The 12,230-nt window shown below is 42.4% G+C and overlaps 1 protein-coding gene across 1 annotated transcript in view; it reads right to left on the reverse strand.

Annotated features, from left to right (window-relative positions):
• The window catches only part of PTPN9 (protein tyrosine phosphatase non-receptor type 9), an 80,528-nt gene that overhangs the window by 41,157 nt on the left and 27,141 nt on the right, over nucleotides 1-12,230 (reverse strand). The window contains exons 2-4 of the mRNA XM_007446706.1: nucleotides 4,616-4,759; nucleotides 2,235-2,324; nucleotides 1,411-1,535 (exon numbers count right to left, since the gene is read on the reverse strand). Coding sequence (XP_007446768.1) covers nucleotides 1,411-1,535; nucleotides 2,235-2,324; nucleotides 4,616-4,759 — 359 coding nt within the window. The remainder of the gene's footprint in view (nucleotides 1-1,410; nucleotides 1,536-2,234; nucleotides 2,325-4,615; nucleotides 4,760-12,230) is intronic.

Raw genomic sequence — 12,230 nt, forward strand, 5'->3', positions numbered from 1 at the left:
AAAAAAAAAAAAAAAAAAAAAAAAGGTTCACATTTACTTACCTTACATGCACCCTCTGAATAATGAGTCACTGAGGGTTTTTAAGAAAGGGATGGACATCACGAGAACAAAGTTTTAATTACATTTACCTGTGTGGTATTCCTATGGGATTCAATACTCACACTGGAAAAAGCAAGCTTTGGCCACTGTCATGCCTACACAAGAGCTCCGACTCTCTAAGCTGCTCAAAGAGGAAGCCAATGCTAAATTTTCTCGTAAAAGAGCCTTCCATTCATTCCCCTGAGCTAAAGAAACATTTCAAAGGGAACTATACTCTAGAAATTATGCCTGAAGACAAAGCATAAGAAAGAAGAACTGAGAAATTCCACATTTCTGACTGGCTGCTGACCGCTGGCCCTCTCTCCTTAGTAACTTCTCTTTTTCAGAATAATGCTGTGTCTGTGGTTTGGATATATCTCTCACCGAACACCACCAGCAGAAGCTAAGTATATGAAAGAATTAACATTAACAAGGCAGCAACAAGTGAACTAGACAGAGAGCCCCGCTTCAGATAATCCTTTGGCTATTCCCATCCTCTAAGTCCAGAAGTATGACTGAAGTGCACAGTTGTCTCTCACTATCTCTGGTCTTAGCCCTCGATATATCACATTTAACCCAGAGGACCAGCCAATGACATTGAGAGCAATAACAAACTGTAAATGGCAAGCACCAGGGAAAAAAGAAAGTAAAAGAGAAAGACAACATAGTAGGGTACAAATAGCTCTGACCAAGAGTGAAGAAACCAGGATCTTAGACCTAGCTGGATCAATATGTGACGACTGTAAAAGAGCCACAAAACTTCTTGGGGCTTCAGTTTCTCTGTCTATAGAACAGTGATAATACTACTTACCTAAGAGGAGGGAGGGAGACATGACCTGAGTTGGTTCTTTTGGCTTATGCACCTATTTATAAAAATGATTTTGCTTAACTTATACTCTTGGACTCCTCTCTCCTGAATGCTGAGTCTCAAAATCCTCTGCATTATTCCTATTTTACAGACAAAGAAACTGAGGTCCCACAGGTTCTTCAACATCAGGGGAGAATGATCGGGAAGAACCAGCACAGGTCATCTCACCCTCACTCCCTTTCAATAACGTCATTCTCAATACACTAAGAATTGCTAGTTAACTAGCTTTCTCAGCTTCTGTTACCCTGAAATACAGCCAAGCAGGTCAAGATGCAGAATACCCATCATCTGCATAGTACCTGGAAACATGCCAAGCCCTAAAGATATGGAATGCTTTCCATTCATAGCACTGCCCAGGGCACATCCTAGGAGCATAGTGAATGCACTGCTGAGTTTAATCAAATCAAACAGTGTCACTTTCCCATCTGGATGTAGAACACCCAAAAGATAATTTCCATGCTCACCTATCCACAGCTCTGTCTAGCAAGTAAAACAGAGCCTGAAGTACCACATGTTGGACTGACTTGTGGGGATGATGTAATCTGGCAGTGAAGAGGGCAATAGAGGCTCCTGTTGGGTCCCGAACATTCTAGAGCAAACAAAACAAGAAATATTTAGAAATCAAATAGAAAATCACAGAAATCACGAAGCCCTCTTATCCTGCACAAAGGTTTGTTATGAAGAGAATAGATGCTGATAATACTTCTCTGACTTGCATCAATTGCTCCAGAAAAGGAAGAAAGCTTTGTATCATCCCATGTCTGATTCTCAGCACCCCCTGGATCATATTCCTGTGGTAGGAAAAAACCACATTCTCTTAACTCTTCAATTACAGAGAAATTAAACAATGGTCTACACTGGCTGCCTAGCTAATTTTCCCAGGCAGGATAGCAAAGAAATAAGCAACAGGAGAAATCCACAGAATATAACAATGGTTTCTATACTCTGCCTTAAAAGTACTGCTGGATACTTACTGGAAAGGCTGTGGTCTCTAAGTGGAGAGAGCTTGCATTAAATAAAGAAGGATGGGCCTCTGACACATTTTATACCCATCCCAAAGGCCTTAACTAACCTTAATGGACCAGTGAAGAAACTTTTCTAAATGTACTGTACAACTGATTTTCAATTATTTCAATTATTACTAGAATAATTTTATGCCAAACTTCACATCTGCTCTCCACTGTTGAGACTCTCTGATTCAGGATAAGGTATCTAGGAACAAAGTCCAAAGAGAACAGCTACACAAGAAAGTAACAAGATACTACAAGAGGGGTTCATTAATACTCACTAAGATGGTGAATTTTCCACTAAGGATCTCAGAACGGAGAGGTTCCTCATGAGGTTTCAGCTTCACAATGCCCTCCTTCCTTCGTGTTTCCTGAAAATAAAAAAACCAAGATGAATTTATATAAAAATACCATACACCCATGACAGCTTTATGTAACCACCATATCTCAGAGATAAGGGATTTTGGAAATCAGCTTACTGAATCATGAATTCCTTTGTAACCCCCCTCTAGGCCAACTGAGTGTTGTCAGAATTCTTGTCCAATGCCAGCTTATCAGCCCCTTCAGGCTTAGGATTTTTTCTTGAATCAGTGAGAATCCTAACCCTGAAGACCAACCACTATATATCAATCATTACAGTGCAAGGTCAAAGTTCTTAAACATGCAGCAGCACTGATATTAAAATATGCACCCCAAACTGTCTGGAAACAGATATCCTAACACATCCTCCAGGCTTAGGCCTCTCCTGTCTTAAATAGGAGCCATCCCTCCCCTCATTATACTCTCCAACAACAGCTACCATGACCTCATTTTAATTCATCTTCACAGCCAGATTCTTTAAACTCATCCTCAGTTCCCTCACACTCATTCCACTGCACTCCCGTTTCCTCCCAAACTAACTATACCATCCAGAGCTCCTGCTCAATCCAATGGGCATTTTCAGTCCTCCTTCTACATGACAAGGGTGACTACTCACATTCTCTTTTTCCTGAGACATTCTCTATTTTTGACTAAAAAAAATATATACTCTCGTGGTTTTCCTATTTCTTCAGCTACTCCTTCTAAGTCTCTTGTGGGCTTTTTTTCATTCATTTGTTCATTCATTTCACTCACTGACTCATTCATTCATCTTTCAGTATTTGTTGAGCAACTACTGTGTGCCAGGCACCCAGCTAAGTGCTAAGAACACTCTGGTGAATAAAACAAACTAGGTCTTTGTGTATATTCTTCCCCAATTCATCCCTAAAATCAAATTCAAACGCCTTCAGAGGCAAGGCAGCAAGTGAAGACAGTATGAGTGCTGGAATCACAGGAGAGTGCATGCCTTACATAAAGCATTCAAACTTAACTTTAAAAAACAACACTGGACCAAAGACAGCAAAAAGTCTGAAATGAGGTTGCCCTACACATCTCCCTATTCCTCACACTCTCCCAGGATGACCTCACCCATTCTCATGGCTCCAATATTCACCTCCAATATTCTACTTTGGTCACTCTGAAATCACTACTTCCAGTCCAGCCTTCTTTTCCCAACCCTAGACTCACATCCCAACTGCTTAGAGGACATGTCTATTTGGATATCCCATTGGCACTTCAACCTTAACATGGCCAAACTGAACTCATGACCTACTCTCTCCATGTACCTGTACCCATTCAGTGTCTCTTAATTAGTGAATGCCACCACCATTTACCACCCAGCCACCCAAGTCAGAGACCTGGAATTCTCCACTTCCCTTTCCTCACACTAGTTTAATAAGCAACTCTGTCCTATCAATTTTACTTCTAGAATCTGACCACTTTTTCTCTATCTCCCTGACACTATGTTTAATGACACCACAATCATCTCTCTCCTAGTAAGTACAACAGCCTTCTAATTGGTCTGTCTCCAGTATAGCCCTTCTGGTCCATCCTCTAAATCACAGTGAAAATAATCTTTCAGAAAGCAAATCTGATCAAGGCATTCTGTTGTTTATACCTTCAATGAATTTCTCTGCCCTTAAGAAAAAGCAGATACTCTCTGATCTGGCCCTGTTTACCTGCTGCTCAATCTCTTGCCATGCCCCCTCTCGCACTCAGCATTTCTGATCAGCTCAATTTGTCTCCTGCCACTAGGCATCTGAACTTGCTGTTCTCTCTGCCATACTCCCCTACTGTCTGATTCCTACTCATTCTTCTACTCTTAATTTAGAAGTCATTTCCTTCAGGAAAGCCTCCTTGACCCTCTTAATTAAATGTGCTTTCCATAGAACCCAGAACTGTCGTATCATAACATTTCTATAATTGTTTATTTACTCTCTTTCTAAATAGTAATCTCTGCACTGGGAACATAGTAGATATACAATAAATATCTGTTGAATAAATGAATGAATATTGAACAAGATGACCCACAAAAATGGGTGTAAGTGAGCTTTAGTTTTAAACTCTTAAACTAATCCTAGTGCCTCTTATCTCAGTCTCCTTTTTTTTTTTTTTTTAATTTATTTAGGTAGCTTCTAAATATCTTCAGAAGGATTTTCTCACTCCAAGGTAGGGCTCTTAGATACCGATGCACTTTTTTTTAATGGGAGTGGGGAGAACCACTGTTTGTGTAGACTGTGGCAGAAACAACAGCAACATAGAGAACCCAGGTGCCACATGGCAGGTCCATCCCTGAGGTACATACTCTGTAGGAGTGAAACAACTCTATGGCACGGAGCACATCAAACTTCCGGGCCATGAGGAACTTGACCGCCACATTCCAAGAGAGGGGGGAAACGTTGAACTGAACTGTCCACTTGTTAATCTCTTCAAGAAACTGCTTGGTGGCCTGTTTGACAAAGAAAGTAAAGATAGTTATTAGAGAATATATTTACAGAAACAAAAAAATAAGCAAGGAAAAAAATAAACTTTCCCCAAGCAAGTTTGAACCCAAAGTTTACTAGAGGGAACAGGGAAAACAAAAGTTGGAAACAGATCTGAAACCAGAAATTGTTAAATTTCATACAACTCAATGAGGCCAGAAGCCAGAGTCAGGTCCAGAGAGCAGGGCTTAGCACAGGAATGTATGAAGAAATAATGAGGGGAAGATCAAGGCTCCAAAATATGATGCAAATTACTGGCCCCAAAGCAAAAAAAAAAAAAACCCAGCAAAGTTTGTTTTTTGTTGTTTTTTTTTAAGGCTAAAAAAAAAGTCGATGGGCCCTCTGAAGAGTTATTGCATAACGCACAGTGTAGTATAGCAGTCTCAGCTGCTGTTTTAGTCCCGTAAGCCAGTCACACAAAGTAAAACAATCAGAAAATGGTTTTAGTTTTGGAATTAGCAATACTGTTGAGAGCAGCAAAATGATTAGAAGAATTTAACAAATGTAAAGGCCAACTGCTCTTTGCACTGACTGACCCCACAGGACCTCTTTGTGCTTCATATGGCAGCCCCAAAACTGGACACTAGTGCCCAGAGGGTCATTAACAGCTCCTCTGGATAGTGGTTTGGGAGAGAGGTGTGAGGGTAGAGAACCTGCTACTGGGGGAGGAGTGGGAATTTTCATTTTTACTGTTTAATCCCAAGCTGACAAGATGCCTATTTCCATAATTATTCCTATCTCTTCATTAATCCATGCTCTTTTATCCTCTCTCACCCTATTTCTCCTTACATTTTAATCAGTCTCTGCTCTAGCCAAACCACCCTTCTGTTTCTTCATTTTAGAATAGGATTTACATCAGGATTTTTTTGCATGCATTTTCTAAATTGCTAAACGTTTTCTGCACGGCTATTTTTTCCCTTCCAATCAGAAACGATTCTCACTTATTGGTCCAAAATGTGATCAACTTGATGAGAATTCTGAAATTTAATTGATCAACCAACCAACCCCTCAGTTAAGATGTATTTATTGAACTGTTGTGGGGACTTCCCTGGTGGTCCAGTCAGTAAGACTCTGCGTTCCCAATGCAGAGGGCCTGGGTTCAATCCCTGGTCAGAGAACTAGATCCCACGTGCATGCCACAACTAGAAGTCCACATGCTGCAATGAAGATCCCTCGTGTCGCAATGAAGATTCGGTGCAGCCAAAATAAATAAATAGTTTTAAAAAAATAAACTATTGTGTATTTAACTATTTGTTAATATCTGTGCTACATATAAGGAATACAAAAATGAGGTTTGTTTCAGGAGGTGTAAGATCAACCTACTATGTGATCGTGGTCTCTAATTTTTCTTTACTTTTTAAAAATATTTGTTTATTTATTTATTTTGGCTGCACCGGGTCTTAGTGGCAGTACATGGGATCTTTTTTAGTTGTGGCATGGGGCTTCTTAGTTGCAGCACACGAACTCTTAGTTGTGGCATGAGAACTCTTAGTTGTGGTATGCGAACTCTAGTTGCGGCATGCATGAGGGATCTAGTTCCCCGACCAGGGATTGAACCCAGGCCCCCTATATTGGGAGCGGGGAGTCTTACCCACTGAACCACCAGGGAAGTCCCGGTCCCTAATTTTTCAATTCAAAAACAGGGGAGAGGACTTCCCTGGTGGTCCACTGGTTAAGACTCCACGCTTCCACTGCAGGGAACACGGGTTTGATCCCTGGTCTGGGAGGTTCCACATGCCACATGGTGTGGCCAAAAAAAAAACAAAACAGGGGAGAAAGGGTAACAGGAATGACCTACTTCAGCGTCTTGGCAACAAGTCCTACCTTGCAAATACAATCCAAATTGCTACATACGTGTTTAAATAACCAGCAAAATAGAGTCCCAGGAGAGTCAGCAATACCTCATATAACAGAGCACCTGATTCATTCCCCCAATTTCTAGGAAAGGATAAAGGCACTTTACAAACCAGGGTAAAATCTAAGAGGCCTGGGGCTGCACCTGAGCTTTAGAACCCTCCAACTGAGGCAATATACCTCACATCAACTGGAAAAGGAGAAAACCAGCAAAACTAATCAGGCAAAGTGCATAAAGAGAGCCAAGAAATAAAGGCTATGAAGAAAAGCTTTCAGATGATCACTTTGGCCCAGAACCAGTTACAGTCAGACCAGAGAAATGAGTCCCAGAGAAGACAACAGGACAAACTTAGAATGCTCCACCAGAAAACAGTTGGAGTTGCCTCTGTGGGGTGAGTGGCCAGCATCAGAATGAGGAAAGACGGAAGGGAAAAGAAGCCGGCACAGAAAGATCCCAGAAACAAAAGTGTGGCAAGTCCGGAAGGTCCCAGGAGATTTTGTAAAGGCTATTTGTTTAATTAACATATCATCTTCTCAAGCCAGCTCTCTCCTGGGCATCTCTGAAGCTGCCTGTAGAGTAAAACACCAGAATAACAGAATATCTTTTTCCCCTTTTTCTAATAAAAACAATCAAAAGACAAAACAATATGCAGGTGGGAGGGGGAAATACAGTTAAATGACCAGGAGGTGATATGAAATCCAACTATTAAGATGATTTTTCATTTCTCATAAATAAGCCACACCCCAATAAGAGACACACAGGTTTCACACACTTCCTTCCAGGTACATATTGGCCTCCTTCTTATTAAACTCAGTTCCTTCAAGGTTCTTAATGTCCTGTAGCTCCCAAAAGCTGCTGCCTTGAGCTGACCTCTGTCCCCCGCTGGTCAGGATGTTGTTCTTGGCTTTAAGCATGGGAACAATTCCTCCAGATTTGGCAGGACTAGGCCTTGCATGAAGAGAGTCCAGTGTACTATAAACAGTGATGTGATATTTACGGACACAAATACACTCATACATCGCCTGCTATGTTCAGCCTCATTCTTCCCTGCATGCCCATTCCTCTGGTCAAAGAGATGAACCTCTTAGACAAGCTAGAAAGATGGTCTCATCTTCCACAGCCCCTCTCTAAACAGTTCATCAGGTCCCTCCCTCCGTCTACACAAGGGTTTGGCACAGCCACGAAGTACAGACCAATTTGTGGTTCTGTTTGTTACCAGAAAAACAAGCCCCAGATATTTTAATGAGCAATACACTCTTCAGAAGGGATCACTGAAATTCCTGAAATTAATATTCAGTGTATTTCCTGGTGAAAGAAAGAATGAGCCAAATGGTTAAGTCACAGCTTACAAAATACTTCAGATCAAGGTGAATGATTTGAAGCTATCTAGGCTTATGAGTCATCACAAGTTGTTCACACCTGGCAACAAAGGAGTGGTCACAGTTCAAACAGCTTTGGTCTTCCTTTGGGAAAAGGTCTGAACTGTTGTACAGAAAAACTAACATTATCACTTACAACCCTCCTCAACCAGCTTGTCAGGTATGGGTAAGATTTGTTACAGCATAGTCAAAGTTTACTGTAATTACATACTTCTCCCACAGTCATGTTTAAATTGATAAAAACAAGTTTCTTGACTAAGAAACCAGAGAACCACTATAAAATGGCTGGGAAATCTGTCAGTTAAGTGATTACATCCTGGACACTATCTACTGGTGTTGTATGGTATAGGAGATAATAAAAGCAACAACATAGTCTTCATGTTATATTAAGCTCCCAAGAGCAGCTATAATTTTCAGATGAGCTCTAGGCAAGGGGCTAGCAACCCAAAAGGTCCAGAAGAATGGGCTGGCACCCTTGGTTCCACAGTTAGTACCTAAAATCCTATATTCCAAGACAATGTGGGAAAGTGTGAAACCTACTCTTGAAATAAAGTCCTGGGATGTCAGCCATCTAACCACCAAGAAACAAGTCTAGTAGTGTAGTGGGTTTGGGAGTCAGAAAGAACCCATCCTCTCACTAACTCCTGTATGATCTCGGGAAGTCACTTAACCTCTCTGAGCCTCTATTTCTTCATGAAAATACAAGGCTTGAACAAGACAACAGATAAGAAGCATTCACCACACTACCTGGCACTTAGTAGGCAGTCTCTGAATGGATGTTCATTCTTTCTTCTTTTTTTTTTAAATTTATTTTATTTATTTATTTCTGGCTGCATTGAGTCTTCGTTGCTGTTCACGGGCTTTCTCTAGTTGCAGCGAGAGGCGGCTACTCTTTGTTGAGGTGCACGGGCTTCTCATTGCAGTGGCTTCTCTTGTTGCAGAGCACGGGCTCTAGGCGCACGGGCTTCAGTAGTTGTGCCTCGCGGGCTCTAGAGCACAGGCTCAGTAGTTGTGGCGCACAGGCTTTGTTGCTCCACAGCATGTGGGATCTTCCTGGGCCAGGGCTCGAACCCATGTCCCCTGCATTGGCAGGTGGATTCTTAACCACTGCGCCACCAGGGAAGCCCATTCTCTTTTTTTCTTAACTCCAGTCATTTCACACTAAAACTTCTTTCAGCAGAGAGTTCCTCAAAATCAAGTGACCTTTGTTGTTTCTCTTTGGCCTGTAGCAATTCAACCTCTCTAATCCATTTTACACAAAAGCATAAATTTAAATTAGAAACCTCCAATATGTGTTAAACTGTAATACAAAAGTCTCTAAAGGATCATTATCCTTATTCAGGGCTCTGTGGCAACATAGGAAAAGCTAGGTCCAGAAGTATTTATATCCCATAGCACAGGGAGATCAGCTTGGTGCTTTGTGACCGCCTGGAGGGGTGGGATAGGGAGGGAGGGAGATGCAAGAGGGAAGAGATATGGGAACATATGTATATGTATAACTGATTCACTTTGTTATAAAGCAGAAACTAACATACCATTGTAAAGCAATTATACTCCAATAAAGATGTAAAAAAAAAAAAAAAAAAAGAAGAAGTATTTATACCCGTGCTCCCATCTCTCAATGCTTTTGTCCCTACACTGGCAGCTCTGGAGATTAACACTGCCATCCTGAGCATTAATCCTTTTTAACAGCATCAAACTGACTTGAGAGTATTTCTCATCACAATACAGGAACAATTTTGCTCAGGACAAACACCATGCAAAAAATGCAATCAGTCACCCTGCACTGAATACCTAAATAAGGAAAGTGATTCAATATAAGACTCAGTGTCTGCCTTTTACCAAATGTGAGGTTACCTCCGTATTTCAGCAAATATGCCATTTCCCCATTAATTTCAGTGACAGATGCATTAGTAAATTACCTTCCTCTTATGCCTGTTTTCCCACCTTTCCTTCATTGTGAATTTTCTTGTAATGTCTAGTAATCCCTTTAGTCCACATCAATCTGCCAGGAAACAGAATCTGAGCTAAAATACACTAGCTTGCTATAAGGCAGCAAGGTGAAGTTTGCTGAATTTTCAACCTAAAAACTATGCTCTTGGGACTTCCCTGGTGGTTGCAGTGGTTAAGAATCTGCCTGCCAATGCAGGGGACACAGGTTTGATCCCTGGTCCAGGAGAATCTCACACGGCGCGGAGCAACTAAGCCCGTGCGCCACAACTACTGAGCCTGCGCTCTAGAGCCTGCGAGCCACAACTACTGAGCTCACGTGTGCCGCAACTACTGAAGCCCAGTGCCTAGAGCCCATGCTCTGCAACAAGAGAAGCCACCGCTATGAGAAATGAGAAGCCCACACATCACAATGAAGAGTAGCCCCCGCTCTCCACACTAGAGAAAGTCCGCGCACAGCAACGAAGACCTAATGAAGCCCCAAAACTAATTAATTAATTAAAAAAAAAAATACACCCTTTACTTTGGCCCTCTGTTACTGTGCCAAACAGAAATAAAACCAGTCTCTTTGAATTAATATTTACTGGTTAATCTCAAATAATTTCATTTTATCAGGAAAATTTTGCCTTTTCTTAAAATGTGATTTTAAAAGAGCCAATGCTGGGCTTCCCTGGAGGCACAGTGGCTAAGAATCCACCTGCCAGGGGCTTCCCTTGTGGCACAGTGGTTGAGAGTCCGCCTGCCGATGCAGGGGACACGGGTTTGTGCCCAGGTCCGGGAAGATCCCCCAGGCCACGGAGTGGCTGGGCCCGTGAGCCATGGCCGTTGAGCCTGCGCGTCCGGAGCCTGTGCTCCACAACGGGAGAGGCCACAACAGTGAGAGGTCCACATACCGCCAAAAAAGCCCCCAAAAACAAAGAATCCACCTGCCAATGCAGGGGACAGGGGTTCGAGCCCTGGTCCGGGAAGATCCCACATGTCTCGGAGAAACGAAGCCCGTGCACCACAACTACTGAGCCTGCGCTCTAGAGCCCGTGAGCCACAACTACTGAGCCCAAGTGCTGCAACCACTGAAGCCTGCATGCCTAGAGCCCCTGCTCTGCAACAAGAAAAGCCACCACGGTGAGAAGCCCGCGCACTGCAACGAAGAGTAGCCCCCGCTCCCCACAACTAGAGAAAGCCTGTGCACAGCAATGAAGACCCAACACAGCCAAAAATAAATAAATAAATAAATAAAATTTATTTTTTAATTAATTAATTAATTTTAGAAAGAGCCAGGGGCTTTCCTGGTGGTGCAGTGGTTAAGAATCCGCCTGCCAATGGAGGGGACATGGGTTCAAGCCCTGGTCTGGGAAGATCCCACATGCCACAGAGCAACTAAGCCCATGTGCCACAACTACTGAGCCTGTGTGCCTAGAGCCCATGATCCTCAACAAGAGAAGCCACCACAATGAGAAGCCCGCACACCGCAACAAAGAGTAGCCCCCACTCGCTGCAACTGGAGAAAGCCCGTACACAGCAACAAAGATCCAATGCAGCCAAAAGTAAAATAAAATAAATTAAAAAAAAAAAAAAGAGCCAGTGCTGGGACTTTCCTGGTGGTCCAGTGGTAAAGAATCCGCCTTCCAATGCAGGGGACACGGGTTCAATCCCTGGTTAGGGAACTAAGATCCCACACACCAGGGGGACAACTAAAGGCCACATATCACAACTACTGAACTCGCGCGCCTCAACTAGAGCCCACGTGCTGCAAACTACAGAGCCCTCGTGCTCTGGAACCTGTGGGCCACAACTAGAGAAAAGAAAACCCACAGGCCGCAACTAGAGAGAAGTCCACACACCACAACGAAGAGCCCAAGCACCGCAACGAAAAAAGGCACGTGGGTGCCTCAAAGAAGATCCCGTGTGCCACAACTAAGACCCGACGCAGCCTAAAATAAATAATAAATATTTAAAAATAAATAAATAAAATAAAAGAGCCAGTGCTTGCTTTCTTTTTGTTTTTCTTTCATTATTATTTTATTGCCTTATATCTGAGGTTTACAACAGTGCTTGGCACTCAGCAAAAATACTTGAATGAATAATTAATAACAAGTAAAGGATGGATAAGCAATTCTTCAAAGAAACTCAACTGGCCAATAAAGTTACAGAAAATATTCAACCTCATTAGTAATCATGGAAATGTAACCCAAACCAGCCAAGGTTCCCTCCCACCCCGCTCAATGCTACTACCTAGTGTTGGTGACGGTTCAG

Source organism: Lipotes vexillifer, unplaced genomic scaffold (genome assembly GCF_000442215.2).
Source record: "Lipotes vexillifer unplaced genomic scaffold, Lipotes_vexillifer_v1.1 scaffold242, whole genome shotgun sequence".
NCBI classification, from domain to species: domain Eukaryota; kingdom Metazoa; phylum Chordata; class Mammalia; order Artiodactyla; family Lipotidae; genus Lipotes; species Lipotes vexillifer.